This window comes from Chaetodon trifascialis, chromosome 18 (assembly GCF_039877785.1).
Source record: "Chaetodon trifascialis isolate fChaTrf1 chromosome 18, fChaTrf1.hap1, whole genome shotgun sequence".
Lineage (NCBI taxonomy): Eukaryota > Metazoa > Chordata > Actinopteri > Chaetodontiformes > Chaetodontidae > Chaetodon > Chaetodon trifascialis.
This window is the reverse complement of record NC_092073.1, coordinates 15,254,167-15,272,179: the sequence shown is the minus strand read 5'-3', so window position 1 is coordinate 15,272,179 and position 18,013 is coordinate 15,254,167. Positions and strand designations below refer to the sequence as shown.

The window sequence follows — 18,013 nt, the reverse complement described above, 5'->3', positions numbered from 1 at the left end:
ATGATTTATGTGTATAAATGAATCATGAAATACATCAGGGAGGTAATAAGGCGTTTGGCCTCCTGTTTAGGGTGCCGTCATTTATAGCCAGCAGAGCGGCGAGAATCACGGCTGCTCTGCGCTGGTGGTCAGCAGTTACCATGGGGACGGAGGAGCGGGTCAGGAGCTACTTAGGAATTTGTCACATTGTGGGTTTATGGAGCACTGATTGTTTCTGAGGAGGTCAAATGAAGAGGAGAACCTGCATGGTGCAGGGTTTCATTAAGAGAGCTGTAGACATAATTGGATCATGAGACAACAGGTCCACATATGTCCACTCGCCCTCTATAGGAGGACGATGCTCAGAATGACTACAAAGACACACAGTTTTCTTACATCCCTTATGTCGTCATTTTGCATCACCTTTTGTAGTTTTGAATATATTTTCATCCTTTTTTTCTTTTTGTAGTTATTTTGTGATTCATCTTTTTTGCCTACAGGAAAGGCAGAGGAGAGAGGGCTGGACTCAAACCCACGCCTTTGCAGCCTTGATATGTGGTGCGTGCTCTACCAGGTGAGCTACCAGGGCTCCCACTGTGACTCTTTGAAGTCGCGACTCTTTGTAGTCATTTGGTGCCTCTGTAGTCTGTTCTTTGCAGTCTTTTTGTGTCTCTTTGTAGTTGTTTAATATTTCTCACTGGAAATCCAATCAGAAACAGAAGCTTCCCGAGGGTCATTTTTTCCCCCAGGGTATGTCTGGAATGCCTGTTAAATAATCGATCCATGGCTGTGGCTACAGTGACAGCTTGTCAAATCAATGATTAAAGCCTTCAACGCATCACGGACACTTGCCTCTCAAAGTGACAAATACTGGCACTTTATCACTCCTGTAAAGACTCTGCGTGTCCGCTCTGACAACACAATCTCTCACTGATAAAACCTTTCCCTGGCCATCATTTCCTCCACGATAACACCCGTTGCACTTCACGCCGCTGCCTTTATGAGACTTTCTGTTGTTTTGGAGCATCTGAGCTCATTCCCTTTCATGTTGGGCTGCCACAACAGTGGATAACAATCTGGCTGCCATGTGAAGTGCAAGATAAATGTGAGGCTTGGCTCACAATGCAAACTTGTCCAGGAGAATGGAGAGGCAGAACAGAAACTTGTAGTGATCCAGGCTGAATAGCGCTCTCCATCTGTATAATTGGTTGAAATGAGCTATGAGGGCCACCTGCTGACTGTCATTCAGGGCTCTTTTACATGGAAATTGTGGCCAACATCAGTGAAAGTGGCACACAGAGGATGAGCTTAGCCATCAGCTCCAGTCTCTCCCTCTCAGAAATGTTAAACTCCTGAATGGAAATTAATTCCATTCAGGATGAGAAAGGAAAAGGTCTTAAGTGGTATTCTGAACACATTACATTTATATATAAAGGTTGCTTTCAGTTTCTGCATTGAATATTTTAAGGAATCTAAGCTCCACAATAAAGGCATAAACTGGATAAAACTTTAAGATAATGCTGACGTTATATATTTCCAATTTTCCCAAAAAAAAAGGCTCAACAGACACAGCTCAGAGATGTGCCGGTGGTCCCTCATAGTGACAAATCTGCAAGCAATTATCACCAAACACTGTAATTTAGCAATAAGAAGCGTTTTTGTTTCATGGCCCACAACATTACCCTCATTTTCAGCCACAGCAGGCAGCTTTTTTTGCATGTCATGGAGGGAGCAAGCTGACCTGAATGGAAATGTTTCTTTAGAAAATGTATGTTTTTAGCATATTTTTCCACATTAGTCATTTTAATGTGGAGAAATAATGTGTGCATTCTGCAGGAAACAATCCAACTGTGGCTGAATCTGTTAACTTAAACCACACAAACTCTGGTGAATCCTCTTTGCTCTAAATTCACCTGTTGTTCACATTCTCACACCCTTTTTCTACAGTGTTTAAACACCCCCACACTGCTATACGCTTATTTATGATTTTAATTCTTTAAATTGTAATTATATTTCCTCTTGCTATATCTCATCATTGCAGTCGCTTACGTTCCACTTTATCTTCCAGTTGAGGATCACGTGCTTAACAAATACACGTCAAAATGAATTTCTGGCTTAAGTAAAGCAGTCTGTGCTTATTAGGAGCAGTTTTCACTCAACAGTAATTAGCCACAGCTTCCAAAGGGCCTAATTATTGCAATAATCTTTTATTTAAGCCAGTGCATATTTACCATAGGCAGAATTTTTGTCAGCTACACATCACACAAGGGGACATTTTAATGAAAGCAAAGAAAGGGGGGCAATCCATTAACAACCCACCGCTATTCTATTTTCACTAGCTAATTTGGGGGATTGGCTTTGTAACCTTCTCTGCGCTAACTCGTGTCCACTGCCATCCCACAACACCTTAAAATAAACATCGTCTCGAGGTCGCTGCTTGTTTTAGCCGTCGCTCATTTTCCCCACAGGCAGTAACAGAGTTCCATCTTTCCCATTTTATGGCTGAAAGTATTTATGCGCAGCAGCCGCCTTTTGACGGCAGCACATCCAACCCACTTCTTTAAAATGCTCACCCTGATTAAGGTAACCCACAAGTGCGATAGAAATCCCCATTGCTGTTCCATTAAATCCCTGAGACTCTCCTCTCTCCTGGCCTGTTCCTGTCCCCTGTCCCCCACAGACATCTGTGCAAGCTGACAGTCAATTATATCTCATCACCTTCAAAAAGCCTGCACGGGAGGCAGTAGAGACCTATATCTTTATCTGATCTTTATCACTCCTCAGCAGCAGGAAAGGTGGAGCTGTCAGCTCAAACCTTCAGTTAACCTCCCCGAAACCCACGAGAGACAACAAGCTGCACGCGTGTGTTGAAAGCGGCGTGTTTAATGTGAACCGTGTCATCATACGTGCCGGCTCGACAGCGGGTTTGAAAACAGCAAAGAAAGTCGATCAGGATGCGTGTGAGAGGCTCATTTAATTGAGTTATCCAAGTGAAACATTAAAAATGTTCGAGGCGCACATGAACGAATGAAGACGGACCAATAAAGTATGAAATGACAAAAAGAACAAAGCGTCAAGGAAATCTGATTATACAAGACTTTTTAATATATAACAGGACAGAAGCGTGATCCTTTTTTTACTCCAACAACTGATCACCCAGGTTGGATCCCCCGCCACTCTGTGAGTGACCACAGAGGATATTAATCATCTGCTGACCTGCAATCAGACCACAACAGGAGGCACTCAGGGGTTCAGTCACAGTCAATAGTCCACCACCATCCGGCCTCACATTTCTCTATGCAGATTCCTGCAGACCTCCTGTTCAGCTCCCTTCCCTCTTCAGCCATGAAAACCCTGCCTCTTTGCCGTCAGCTGAGATCAATACACAACCTTGAGGGAGCAGTCCTCCTGATGTAAAACCAGTACACAAACCCAAGGGACAAACTCCAGATGATTGTCTTTATCTGCTCTGTCCTCCCCTTTTTTTCTTTTTCAACAAGCTTGAGATGCATGAGTTTCTGGTCGTGTGGTGTGACTCAGTCTCAAGGTCTCTGCAGTATCACAGTTCATCCCCTGACTGAACTGGGAAGAGTGAGATCTTTGCTGAGCTTTGATTTCCCCTGACCAAGTCAATTCAGCGATCCTTCAGAGGAAAAGCGAAGCCGGTCCGCCTCCGATATATCAGTCCTTTCTTTCTGCCTGACCGCCTCGCTCTCTAAGTACTTTTCTCTTGAGGAGGTCCAGCTTATCGTTGGCCAGAGCTTCTCTCAAGGCACCGAAGAAGCCGTGGTAGTGGGCCGTGTTGTGGATCATAAGCAGGACTCCAGCCAGCAGCTCATTGGTCACCAGCAGGTGGTGCAGGTACGCCCTCTGGTGGTTCTTACAGCAGTAGCAACCACACCCCTCCACCAGGGGCCTGAAGTCGTCCTGGTACCTGGACAGAAGTTGAAAAAAAAAAGTTGAAGCAGCATCCAGGAACTAAGTGTAAATCAAGCGTTCAACCAAAATATGAAAGAGACTGCGCAGGCGTCTAAAACCTTTCAGGGGTTTTTTTTATAGCTGCCACAAACCTCTTGTCTTTGAGATTGATCTCAAAGGATGTCATCTGTGTTTGATCATCCAGATTAAGATCTCCATTCTGCTGCGTCTCCCCTGCTGCGTCCCGCTCTTTGTCCAGCTCCAGCACTGTCAACATACACATATCTAATCAATGCCAGCACACCCACACATTCACGCCATAATCTTATCTCATTTAGCAGGAAATACGTTCCTATATATAGAACCACGGCACTCATAATATATAATAAAACGGGAGCACATACTGTAGCTTGACCCCTTTCAATCACGGCTGCGTCCTATATTCTCTCTGCCATTATAATCTAATTAGTTGCTGGATATGTTCTGACTACCACTGGCCGTCTAACACTGCAAGGTGAATTCACTTAAGGAGGAAAGTAACCAGAGCTGACAAGGAGCGTCTTATATCAACAGAGCTGTTGTTGTTTGCAGTAGGGCACACCGAACTATCTAAGGGACGTGAGGGAAATGAAAATGAGAGCGGAGGGAGAGAAGAATGGGAAAGAAAGTGGTGTATGGCAATACCTCAGACTACAGACAGGGATTAAAAAAAATAGAGCAAAAAGCGTTTAGCGTGAGCTGAAACAGGTCAGAACAGCAAAGTGTATAAATAAAGCAGAAAAAGGAAAATATAATGGGTCTTTGAGTATCGGTGATAAGAGAATAAAAGGCAGAAAATGAGGCTTCACCAGAGCAAACAAGATGCACAGGAGGGAGGAATAATTTTTGTTGAAGAGGAACTCTGTCTTATAAAGACAGAGAGCGGAAACTACAGGAACTGCAACACCGAGAGAAAAAAGGTTTGAAGGCTACAAGATTTAATTTTATGCCATTTAGGCTGATTATTAATCACACTTTTCTATTTAAATTAATGAGTCTTTCATTAAATATATTTAAATATGTGAGGAAGCTCAAGCACATCAAGTCATATGAACGCCAGCGGAGAGGATGGCAGAGGGTAACAGACAAATTGAGACCATTACGAAGTCCTTACTGAAGCCCGCTGCTCATCAGGCTGGCGTTAAGCCGACAAAGGAAACTGAGAGGCCGGCGGTGCAAAACGAGAAGCTGACCATTCATTTGTCCAAGGTGTAACTCATCCCTCTGACCTACTGACCAGATTAGCCACTGATTCGACTGGTCATGTTCTTCTTTTGTTCTTTTTTTATTGGCGGATTGGGGCCAAATGTGGCACTGCCATCTGTATACAAATGGGATTTATTTACTTATTCTACATAGCCTCTGTCGACCTCTTAGTAGTTTTATTTTTGTCCATTGCCCTGCACCATAGCAGCGCCAATGGTTACCGCTTCTCTGATAAGATAGACTAGTTTATATAGTGGAACAGTCCATACCAGGATTATGGGGCAGGAAACACAGAAAATGAGCTTAAACAAAGGCGCTCATCTGCCAGCTGAAACTAGCCACAGTGCTGCAGTTTGATTGTCTAGATCTTACAAATGTTTGTTTGTTTTACCAAAAATGATGCATTTTTAAAGCATAATCTGTTTTTCTATTATGATGATTGCAGTCTTTTCCACTCAGTTTGAGCCAAATATGGAGTGCCTTTTGGCTTTGAGGAGCAGAACAGGTGCAGTAAAGGTAGAACGGAAAGATCGGATGATGAGAACTGAAACTTCTAATGATGGAAAAGAAAAGAAGACAAAAGCTTTGAGAGCGTTAGCGGTAAAGAAGGAAGGAGGTGACTTGGAGGTTTTGGCCTGACGTGTCAAAAAGGACCATAACTGGGAAGTGAGGGTGCTGAAGCCTGCCCTCCCCCGCCCCCCTATGGGGCCTTGTAATTGGCTGAGAGGGGAATTAGAATTTTTCCTCAGGTTTGACACCATTAATGCTCTCACCTCCACTGAACTCCATTACGCTCCCTGTGCAGAATTGATTAGTGCCGTCTCACACTGGATGCTGTCGGACACCAAACTTCACTGTCTGTGATACATTTAACTTTTTTAATGAAAGACAAAGTCCTCAGCGGGTCAAGCCGGTGCACTCCCCACAGCTCTTGTCATAACACTTCTTTAACTTCTCACTTGGGGAAACAATCAGAGCGACGGACACACACACTGAATCGTTACCTTACTGGAGCTGCGATGAGACACATTGATTTCACTTCATCTGCTGAATTTTTTACCCAATTATTTCAACCTATCCAGGGCTAGAAAATGCACCCCAGACACACGAACAAGCACACGCTCATAATTTCAATCTGACTTAAATGCGAAATAAGCCCCTCATCATAGGGAGACAGACTCTATTAATTGTGTGACAAGCAGCTGAAACGGCCGTCACACTTCGTCTTGTTGCTCACCAAACTGGGAGCAGATGAAGCCTCTCTGTAAGGTCTTTGCACTGAGCCATTTCAGTCTGCTGTAATCAGAGTATATTCTCTGTGCAGCCCCTCTGCTGTGAGATCAATGCCCCTTCACATTTGTATAAGAACATTTGTAGCATTTTCAACTCAGCGTCTCATGCTCCTCCTATAGAAACGAGCATAAGCCCGCAAGACTGATTATCGGGCTTCTTTAATCCTCGACATCAAAGCGCTGCTTTATGACTACATATATTTCCTCATTGATTTGTCCACATCTCTTTTATGCACACAAATGATGCTAAGAAAACTACTGTGGTAGAAGCAATCACAGTTCCCATGACAATCACATTTCATGCTCATCCAAACGCATCTAGTGTGACAGACCCCCTACCCAAACTCCCCAATTACACTGTGACATGTCAGTTTGCTCCAGGCGTCTATATTGCACTTGGCCTGCGCAGTGTTTTCCAGCCTTTTGCGGTAATTTCCTTCATCACGCTTGCTTTTAAAGTCATTTTGTGGCTTTGGGCAAGGTCGCTCTGCCTGAAAGGTCATTTGTTGTGACAAGAGCAGAATTATTAAAATAAAGGATGAAGTGCTGCCAGATTCCAAAATGTCTCATTTAATCCATTCCCTGAATTGTCCCCCTTTTTTTAAACCCAGAATTAAACCTCTGTGTGCTTTGATTTAAAAGCTGCACATCTAAAAACACAGTTGTATAAATCACTGAAGAACAAGGAAGCCGTTCTCTCAGAAAGTATGAGCCCTGCAGAGTGTGAAGCAAAGCATTTGTCATGGGAGTCCCTCAGCAGTATGAAGTGAGTGGGGGTCAATGCAACTGAAAGGGAATGTTAGAGCGGCTGAACGTTAACAAGCTTGATCTACATCTCCTGACATGTTCGATGCATGTTACCAGATCAAAAATGAGGAGTACAACATCACTAAGGATAAAACAGGCTGTCTTATTAATGGGCTTAATGGGGCACCGTTTATCAGTATTTGATTTTATGTTATATTTTCTTTCAAGTCTTTGTTTAGCTTCATCCCAGATAATGATTTAACCTCTTAATGATGTCATCTGAAATCAGAAAGGTGGAACAAAGCTATTCTTGGGTGGCACGGTGGAACAGTGGCAACACTGTTGCCTCACAGCTAGAAGGTCCCGGGATCGATTCCCGCCTGGGGCGCTGGGGGCGTGTCCTCCACCATGCCTTCGGTGCCTGCTGCCCGAAGGCCTTTCTGTGTGGAGTTTGCATGTTCTCCTGGTGTTCACCTGGAGTATCCTCCATTTAAAAAAAAGCCCCACTAAAAACATGCAAGAAGATCACCACCTGACCAATGGTGACCCGGGCGCCGCTGTCAGCTGGCAGCCCACCGCTCCTGGTCTGTCGCAGAGGAAGGACTTCCAGGATGGGTTAAATGTGGAAGAAATAATTTCACCAAAGCATGGCATATGCATGTTGTGCTGTGTTGTGTTGTGTTGTGTTGTGTTGTGATTAATGAAGTGAATCTTCTTCAGCTATTCACCACACCTGCAGGGGGCGCTCTACCTGCGCGCTCCGGGTCCGGGGAGATGTCAAAGCTGAAGCACAGAGCGCAGCCTCGCTCCGTCACCTGGAAGGGGAAGAAACTCTCGAACAGGTCCACGCCGGCCTCCACGCCCGCCAGCACCTCATCGGGTCGTCCTACGCCCTGCAGCAGTCTGAGAGTCACGCGCCAACACACACAAGAGCAGCGGGAAGCAGAACGCTGAATTAAAACTGAAACAAAATGATACTAATGAAACACACACACACACACACAAATGTTTACAACATATTACTGCTGAACAGCACCAGCAGCACTGCTCTCCCATCCAACATGTGCACCCTCGTGTGTGTGCGTTCGCTGGGCTTTCAGTTAACTGGCTCCCTCTCACTCTCTGCCTGCAGGCGTCAAGGACAAGCCCAATTTAGCATTTGATAATGACTCCACTCCACTTTCCAGTAGGAAGCAGCTTCTCCTAACAGCCAGAACTACCAGCAGGGACGGCGTCCCACCGTACTGGAGACGAGCCTGTTCACAAGCAGACTTAGTGAAGCTCCTGGACTGAGTGCTGCTCCTCACAGGCCCTGCCAGTCAATGCCAGAGCTCCTCCATCACCTCCAGCCGAGGAGCGCTCATCAGAGACCTCCAGTTAAAAGCCTCTGAAAGGCTACAGGCTTCTGTCACTTGGAGAGCTTTGAGACAAACTGTGTCCCTGTGCCTTTAAAAGATGGGACTTTACTCTGTCTGTGCTGGAGACATCAGGGCCTTTTAGTATCTTCAGAAGAAGCCATTTATTCATATACATTAGTCCTTCCACTGAATTAAAATGGTCTAGATGGTCAAAGTTTTAATTTTGTGTGGGTTGAGTGTTTTGATCTTAATGTAATATTCTGCTTAGGGAACCAATAATAATTTCAATAAATTAATCTGTCAGTTTTTTTACAATTATTAAATTGTTTTGTTTATAGAAAATGACAGACAATAGTCCAGCAGTCTGAACCCCAAAGATATCCCAGTTATAATGGCATAAAGCAGAAAATCATCACATTGACAGTGGCGTCGCTTAAAAAAATGAAACAGTTGACTGTTTCATTGACAGCTACTCCTTTCAGCTCTAATTCAAGTAGCAAAGTGGAAGAAAGCAACCGACTACTCACATGTCAGATTATGCAAAGCTAAATAAGTTTGACATTATACATTTTGTATTTTGAGCAGGTGTCGGACAACGCTAAATTATTGATACTTGTCCTATCTTTTAAGGTTGAGCGGAGATAATGACTCCTGGCAGAGTGTGAAAGGGGAGCTGCTGGGTTTTCACTCGTAATCAATCAAGCACGATAAGTAACTGATTGAACAGAATCCAACTGGGTCCACTCAGATGCTGATTCCCTTCATTTTGCACACAGATGATATTAGTCACTGCACTTTAAACCGCACTGCTTTGTTAATTTACTAAAATAAAGAAATCAAATGAAAGGTTTATCACTTTATGTATCAGCTGCAAAGAATTTAACTTTACTAAACTTTAACTCAATTAAACACTGAAGAAGAGTTTATGTTTAGCGGTGAAAAACTTGCAACTATAATCAATATAAGCACATTCATTTCTCACATGCTGACGTCAGTGCTGACCTGGGTTTGTCTTCAGGCAGCTCTTTGGTCACAGCAGTGATGAGCTGGGTCCTCAGGATCTGGTCCATGGACCCCGTCTGGAGGCCGTCCAGGCAGAATCCTGCCACAGGCCTCTTGGCCGTCTCCCTGGCTGAGCGCACCCTCTCCTCCAGGATGTCTCCTCCCTCCACCACCCCAAAGACCTCCACTCCCTCCAACTCCTGGAAATGACACAGTTTGGTGACTAAACAGCAAAGAAATGGACAGAAGGAAAAAAATCCGACTGAAGCCTGACAAAACAAAGATATTAAAGAGATTTTCCAACCACACATGGAGCCCGATCGGTTCTGCACAGATGAAGTCAAAACTTCAAGTGGAGAAAAAAAAAAAGGATTGTATTCTTGCCAGAGCCCATTTGTAATTTCATGCCTTGACATGAAGTTGACTGCACATCATGAGGAGGAAAGACGCAGCGGGGGGTGGGGGAGCGGAGCTTGGTAGCAATCAAGCAGCTACAATGTTGATGTCAACATCTGAAGTATGTAGTCGCTTCTGTTCGGCTCTTTGCTATCCATCATCGTTCGACACTTAATCTTTATTGTCCTGAGGGAAATTGCAGCCAGGCAACACAGTAGACAGAATTTCGAAAAGATGTACAGGCAGTAAAATGCAAACATCATACAATGTTTTAAAAAAGACACAAAATCTCTTGACACTTTCAAACTGACGAAAAAACAAACAAACTACTTCCTGCAAATTCAATTACACAACAACCAGGACGAGAGCAAGACACTTAGAAAATACACGATCTCCTCTGAAGCAGAACTGAATGATGGTCATATGTGTAAAAATCAGCTTCACTCTGTCCTCTCTATCATGAAATGAGGTAGCGTTGCACTGCTTTTACAAAAAAAGAAAAAGCTGACTTCATTAGCCATGCACGATGCTAAGCACTAACACACCTACTGATAATGTATGTAGCCACTGATAATGTATTCCTCCTAATCTCACTGTGTTTCCAGCCGTAGCACAGCTGCACAGCGGCCCGCTGTGACAACAGAGACGCCAAACATCAATCCGTGTCCCATGTGCACTGATTCACAAATGTGAGTAGTGCTGTGTCTGTATGTGTGTTTAGACCGCCGGTTGCGTGTGTGTGTACCTGTGATTTTTGGTGCACCAGCAGACACTCGTCCAAGTGGGCGAGAGTCCGGTCCACCGACTTTCGGACCCTTTTGCGAGAGGTGTTCTTCTGCCACGTCTCTCCGTCCGCCATGCTCTGGTACCAGTCCGGCTGCACGGTCCTCTGGAGAGCCATGAACTTGGCCACCGTCAGCTCAATCCGCCCACCGCTGCCCCACACCGACACAGTCTAATGACAACCCAGAGAGGACATTTCAAGAGGAGACAGAAGCTTTAATGGTGCTCTCTTGAAAAGGAATAGGACAGCACTCTGGGGACATTTACTCTCTTCCCAAAAGTTAGTTGAGAAGATCGATAATACGAGCTTGACTCTCTCCTACCAGCACTTCTAAAGCTCCTGGATTGACAAAAATTAAGTTTAAAAAGACTGTTAATGGGGAGTTAGTGCTCGTGTGAGTATTTCTTGAGCAGTGACTTGCTGTAGTCTCCACTGGTTGCCTGGCAACTGCTCCTGGTCCAAGAAATAGTCAGACACATAACATCATCATCACATCACAGAGCCTGGCTAGCTGTTTCCAGTCTTTATGCTAAGCTAAGATAACAGGCTGCTGGCTCCGGCTACATATTTGGCACACCGATATGACAGAGGTATCAAGCTTCTCGTCTAACTTTCAGCATTAAAGGGAATAAACATGTTTTCCAACATGTAGATCTGTTCCTCTGAGCAGAAGCTTAATCTCACCTTGTTAGTTGTATAACCAGTCGGGCAGGGGGTCGCAGGGTCGTGAAGCGAGCAGTACAACACAGTATCATGAAGACCTGCACACAACAAAGATCAATGCGCGTCCCTCACATTGCGAAAAAGGCTGAGCACAAAGCGAGACGATGCCTGAGTCTGGAGAGAGGAACAAGGTGCAGCCTTATCAGCACACCCAGCTGCTGCAGCTGACTAAAGGCGAGAAAAGAAATGATCAATAGCAGCTGTTATTATTTCTAATTATTTAATCACTGCTCTTGCTTTAAGGGACTTAGGAGACAACGCTGTGGTAATCCCCTGCAGTTTACAGGAAGTGATTACATTTCTAATTTCAAATTTGTCCGCCCGAGGTAAAGCTTAGTACCACAGCTACTGGTGTACAGCAAAGCTGAGCCAGGTCACTTTTCTGGGGCTTTAATATAAATATTACTCAGAACAGCACGAGTTTTTAGTCAGGCTCATGGAACTAATCAGCTTTTTTCAATCCTGAACTCAACATACTGTATATTTAGAAGCAATTTGCTCCATCTTTCCAGTTTCGCCAGTGGTGATATTGTTCACATACCCCCAGATCTCCACAGCGAATTAGTGCATCATGCATGTGTGACATTTACATCAATCAAGTAATCACAGCAGCACAGGATCCCGAGCCTGGCCGAGGTTCTTCATATGTGGTTGTTATTTAAATCATGAAGGCTGAATAACAATCAGTGTGCAGCACAACAGCAGCAGCAGTTCAACCAACAGTCCCTTTCTTCCTCTGCAGCCTCCTAATCTTTGACATGTGTGATTCAGATCAGATTTTACTTTGTGCTTTGACAGTGAGAGACAGACAGTAGTTTAAGTGACTGCCAAAGCTACTTCAGTCAAGGAGTAAGCAGAGCACAGTTCAAATGCTATTTCAGCATACATACTGAGCAGTCCATTAAGGGATTAAAGGGGACGTTAAAAGACAAATTTCAGAGAGATGTTTACTCTCACAACCTCTTTAAAGAGCTGTGGGCGTTTAGAAACACACTAAAAAAACTAACTATGTGTGGGCGTATTCACAAACTGCTGAAGGATTTCTTAATAATGCTTTTTCCATTTCCAGGTTCACAATTTGATGTATCTGTAACACAGACCCCAAACCAATGCTATTTTTCTCTCCTAAACACATAAGATGTTGGAAAAAATGCTGCACATGGTCCACTCTGCCACTATTTCTGAGCTTTCCTCTATATCACACACACGCTTTACAGACATCTCATCCATGTTGGCTTTAAATTTGACATTGAAAGAATAGCAGCTGCTGGTTTTGAACCTCATGGTGAGACTTTTTTTGTTGTTGTTTTCAAGGTCGAGATGGAAATCTCAACATTAAAAGCTGGCTTAAAATAGCATTTCAGCACTGAGGGACTACTGTTAAAGCAACTGCAACCATGTATCATAAATGCAAGAGTTTAAACACCGCTGTGCCTGCTTAGTTTGGTGCCTTTATTAGGTGGCTGTAAATAAAGTTCTGCTCCGTTGATACGAAGTCTTCTGTCAGTTAAAAAGCTGATGATGGATTACCTTTTCATCAATACTGAATAAGTCTGGAATAGCAGTGGGTGTCATCATAATTTATGTCTAATCAATGCTGCATAGTCTGCCTCTTCACTTTTGTCTTTTGTCTCCTGATTACTCTCTGGAAGATAAGCAGCACTAAGGGAGGAGAGAGGAGGACGAAACGATGGAAAAGACAGGTGGGTAAATAAGAGTAGCGTTACCTGCAAACTTCCTGAATCCACTCTTAAATTCCTCCAACACTTCCTGGTGCTCTGCTCTTGAGGAAAAAAAAAAGTGATGGGCGTTAGACTTCAAGGAGTTCACTGTGTGTGTGAGAGTGTGATGAGTTTAGCTTACATGTTGGACAGGGTGACCTGAGTGACAGAGGGGAGGCTGCTCAGGGTGTGCAGTGTGTCCTGGGTGAGGTGGGGCACTGTGCCAAAGTGCGTGTACAGCAGACACCCCGGGACTTCCAGAGAGTGCCGTCCCGTCCTGCCGAGCCCCCTCAAGACACCCAGCCGACTTCCTCCCTGAACCACACGGGACAGCTCCAGCTTCATCCTGCTGCCAGCCGCAGTCGATGTGATTTAAAAAAAGATTCAGTGAACTACACTGGCGCACTGTACCTCCTGTCACCCCTCAATACCACAGCGGGTTTGAATGACAGTGATCCCTGTTAGCTAACGTTAGCAGAAGAGCATGTGAATTAGCCACGCAGCTAACTAGCCTTACTGCTCACGTGGTACTTTAGGCAAGCTTTCGTCGAGTTTAGGTGTTCACTGCTCTTAAATGACTTACGTTAAGAAAACCTAAGCATTTACAGTTGTGCTGGTTAGAATAATATACGTTTGTAAATTAAACGCATGTTTAATTCGCTTACCGACAAAACTCACTGCCTCACAGGAACTACAGGAACTACAAGTCGCGTGAAAATGCCGTCATCAACAGCCGCGCAACTACCGTGCCAAACATTTAGATGTAAATACCGATTTGTTGTGTTGTGCTTTACACAAACCTCATAAATTAGCATCATTAGCTGTTTTTTTCCCTTTGACTTTTATGTTTTACTACATTTTAACCAATGTTGGCTCATTTAGAGACGTGAACAATGTTGCTATGGTTACCAGACACACGCCTGAACTACAGAGAAAGTGTTATGGGACACGTAGTCTTAAAAAGCTTTGTTGACGTGACAATTAGCCGTGAATAATGGCTAATTTACTACATCACCCATAATCCTACGCGATCCAGCTCGGTGATAGTCATGTGTACGTGTCTCGCTTTTTTTGCTACAAGTCTTCGTAGTGGCTCCCGAACACTTTTGTTGACATAAATTGGAAATAGTTGACGTATGCTGTTGGTGAAAGAGGGCTTTGTCAAATGACGACGTTCCCGGGTCACAATCCTCACCTGTTTAGGTGGAGGAGACTGGCCAAGAGTAAAACATCTGAAGAAAAGGTAAGTTTTCTCTTTACATTGAGAGGTGGACTGCTTCTATAACAACTGGGTCTGGAGGCAAAAGGAAGCAAAGTGTGGCTGTTTATTGTGGATAATAGATTAAAGGTGCTCACCTCAACACATTCTCTTATCTAAAGAGAAAACATTTAATTTTTCAGTCAGTTGTCACTTTTCCAACCCTTTCCCAAGGATTCTAAAATCCCCCTAGAGGAAAAAAAAAAAGTCTGTATTGGATTTATGAATGAAGGAGCATCACATCATATTAATACTATATTTGATGGCATTCACTGTCAGGGGACAGTGTGGAAACGTCATACGGTTGGGCTTTTTCAGATTCCCACATGCTGGCAGAGACAGAGATAGCAGAATCGCTGCAAGTGAAGCACAGGCTTTTGGACGACTGGAAAATGATTTGGAAGTAATCTGCTGATTCAAGGCAGTGGCAAAGCTTTCCTGTGAAATAATCCTCAGAGATCAGCCACTGGCTCAGCCCTCAATTTGCACAATGCACCCAAAGCTCAAGGTGTCTGTATGCTTGGCTGGGCATTTTCAAGCAGGAATAGGTGACCATGACACCAGTATTTTCATGGCCCCTGTGGTGTCTCTTGCAAACAGTATCAGCTCCCGCTGAAAATTGTTTTTCTTTCATGAACAGGTACATGTGAAGAATGGCGATGTCGATCAGTGGAGGAAGGTGAGAAGAATTTACCTGCTGGTGCAGCTGTATTATGCAGTATACGTGTATTTTCATGATGGAAGTTTTCGCATCATTATAAACTGAATTCCTTTGGGTTTTGGGCTATTGGTGGACAAAACAAGCAATGTGAAGATGTCACCATGGGCTGATGAGCATTTTCAGTATTATCAAACACGCTTTGTCTGTTTCCTCGCCCTCAGCGAGTGGAGATGGCTTCGGAGTTTGCCGTATCTGAAGTCTTCTTCCACAAGAAACCTCGTTCGGGAACCAACAGCCAAGCTGTACAGCTGCAAAGCTCTGACCAGCTAAGAGATCACGACGAAGCTTACAGTGAAGGTAGGTCAGCCCATGAAAAAAAGAACAGCTGTCTCTAGAGAAGTGTTACCTATATAATACATAGTTGAGGCTGTGCAGCAGCAGCCTAAATACTGATATTCTTTGTCTGGTTCCTTCTTGCAGCTCAGGCTCTTCTTGGTGATTGGCTGAGCTGTAAGTTGCGGCAGGAGCTGGAGATGGAGGAGGAAGACGACCTGATGTGCTCTGCTGAGAGGCCAAGCCCTGTTCGGTTGGCTAGTGCTCAGCCTGCCGCAGATAACTACACCAACTTTGATGGTACAAAACAGCGAGGAAATCTGTGTTACCTATACAGTTAACCTGATGCTCGTCATTTGAATTAATCAAGACCAGTGTACCAGTGTAGAAACTTCCTTTTTGTCACAGTTGTCATGTAGTAATGCAGCTGTGATGCAGTGCAGCATTTTATTCGTTGTTCTTTTTTCTTCTTTGAATGCAAGAGGCAACCAAATGCCATATCTTTTTTCATATTCTTACAAAATAACTCACAAATGCATGACTGGTTTTCAACAAGTGACTTACAAATCTTTGATGTTGGAGTTTCCACAAGTTCTTCGAACTGCACTACAATAGAGTTGAAAACATAATATATAATGTTCACACTTCATTAAATCCTTACTGTAATAGATATCTCAAGCCAATATTGAGTTCTAGTACATTGATTTCCCACTAATGAAATGAACTGAAACCAGTAGCTGCCTAAAGGGAAAGAAATTAATCTGAAACCTTATTGAACGCTTTGCAAAACAGTCAGCAGTGATTTTAAGTGCAAATGATTTCAAGTTAATGGAATAAAATGTTTGCAGTCACTGGTACAGTCAAACTCCTCAGCTGTGATACAATATTTATCTTTTCAATACTTAGATCTGTACAACTGCCTGGCTGAGGAGGAAGAGCACAGCGCTGTGAACAGCTTCCTACAAGATCTGATGGAGCGAGACGTGTTGGACTGTGGGGTGATGGAGGAACTGGCGCTGGACGTCGGACAAACAAGGAGGAAGTTCAGAGACCCGATTGTCACAATGGAAGCACGACATCTGCAGGTATGTGACCAACGTGCATCTCGAATTCCTCAAGTTACATAACAAATGTGAACACTCGGATGGACGAACTACTCAACTGCAACAATGGGCACCCAAGTTGCGTTCTCAATTACACTAATTACTATTGATTGTGTTGAAGGTGAGGGAGAACAGGGCCCGGCGGGAGGCTGAGAGGCAGAGGCAACAGAGAGAGAGGGAGGCTCTGCGGGCTGCCAGGGAGGAGGCGAAGCGGAGGGAGCGAGAGGAGGAGACAAGGAAGAAGCAGGAGGCACGGAGGCAGGAGGAGATAGTGCAGCAAGAGATGGTGAGACTCCGACGTGAGATGGAGGAGAGAAGAGGCCTGGAACAGCTGGTTCGACAGAGGTATGGTATCGTCTCTGCTGAAGTTATCGCCTATATATCTGAAATGAGCCTCTTATTGTGATCTCGCCAGCTCCATCCTCCCGTAGTGGATTAAACGGATGAATGGTCACCTATTCAGAAGTAATAGAGAAGTAAGGCCTTGGCCAGCACAATGAGACTGCTGTGTAACCTTTCACAAAGTGTGTAGTCGTCAAGGCTTTTCTTTAGCACTGCTGTGTCCTAAAGCAACCTTCTTCATGAACATCCTTTGGTAAAAACAATCAACGGTTGTCATCATGCAGAAATTTAAATTTAAATGAGACCCTTAAATTAATATCGTTTCAGTGAAGAATCATAATAATTATACAGTGTAGATGTGAGAAGAATGAGCGGAAAATAATTTCAGCACGTCAAGGAGAAATAATGGAGGAGGTGGAATAAAGATTCAGATAGAGTGGAATATGTGGGATGTTTTTAAATAAAGTGGCGGTGAACTGCAACACAAACTGACACGAACATATTATACTGGGGACTAAATGTCAGCAGTCATGCTAACAACAGAGTAGCAGGTATAATGTTTGCCTTGACAACCATCTCATTTTAGCATGTTAGCATGCCAGCATTTGCTATTTAGCACTGAATACCAACTACTAATGAGTCTGATAGGAATGTTTCAAAGATCTCCTGCACACTTGGTAAGGTCAGGGTGAGGTGAAGGGTATTCAGTTGGTTGCAATTTACAACTTCACCACTAGATGCCACTAAATCTTAAACACTGGTCCTTTAAATTTGTAGGTATTTTGTCACAAACCAAAGTGTTCGACAAATAAACTGGACATTAATTAAAGATTCCACTCAAAACCACGACCAAAACCTCAAGGTGGTGTCAGAGGGCAAGTCAGGGGATCAGTAGGATTCATCATCTGGGGAACATTAAAAACTTCATGGTAATCCATCCAAAAGCTGTTGACATATTTCAGTCTGGACATTTCCATCCATAGAACCATATGCTGCTAGCATAGCTAAAATGTTTAATGTTTGTATTTCTCAGGGCATTTTTTTATTATTATTATTGTCAGGTCATAAAAAGATTTTTAAGTTCTGAAAATCTCAAAGACAATATCAGTAATACAACATTGGATGAGGTAAGCAAGAAAAAAACAGTTGAA

General features: G+C 43.8%; 2 protein-coding genes across 2 annotated transcripts in view; one reads left to right on the top strand and one right to left on the bottom strand.

The window, feature by feature from the left end:
* Positions 1-2,936: 2,936 nt before the first annotated feature.
* Positions 2,937-13,884, bottom strand: qtrt2 (queuine tRNA-ribosyltransferase accessory subunit 2). The gene is made up of 9 exons (XM_070985992.1): positions 13,831-13,884; positions 13,308-13,514; positions 13,172-13,227; positions 11,406-11,482; positions 10,683-10,892; positions 9,542-9,741; positions 7,933-8,084; positions 4,050-4,164; positions 2,937-3,913 (listed from the first exon to the last, which is right to left on the bottom strand). Exons 2-9 carry the CDS (start codon positions 13,508-13,510, stop codon positions 3,661-3,663), a joined length of 1,266 nt encoding a protein of 421 aa, XP_070842093.1. The 5' UTR covers positions 13,511-13,514; positions 13,831-13,884; the 3' UTR covers positions 2,937-3,660.
* ccdc191 (coiled-coil domain containing 191) overlaps positions 13,428-18,013 on the top strand; it is a 12,254-nt gene continuing 7,668 nt past the window's right edge. Inside the window, exons 1-6 of the mRNA XM_070985989.1 lie at positions 13,428-14,408; positions 15,064-15,102; positions 15,306-15,441; positions 15,565-15,717; positions 16,324-16,502; positions 16,642-16,865. Coding sequence (XP_070842090.1) covers positions 14,331-14,408; positions 15,064-15,102; positions 15,306-15,441; positions 15,565-15,717; positions 16,324-16,502; positions 16,642-16,865 — 809 coding nt within the window. The 5' untranslated portion in view covers positions 13,428-14,330. The remainder of the gene's footprint in view (positions 14,409-15,063; positions 15,103-15,305; positions 15,442-15,564; positions 15,718-16,323; positions 16,503-16,641; positions 16,866-18,013) is intronic.

Excerpts from the sequence above, each read along its gene's own strand:
- qtrt2 (XM_070985992.1), bottom strand. The coding sequence starts at position 13,510 with ATGAAGCTGGAGCTGTCCCGTGTGGTTCAGGGAGGAAGTCGGCTGGGT. Across the intron at positions 11,483-13,171 it reads TGGATTCAGGAAGTTTGCAG|GTCTTCATGATACTGTGTTG; the intron begins GTAACGCTACTC and ends TGTTGTGTGCAG. Across the intron at positions 10,893-11,405 it reads CTGGTTATACAACTAACAAG|ACTGTGTCGGTGTGGGGCAG; the intron begins GTGAGATTAAGC and ends GGTTGTCATTAG.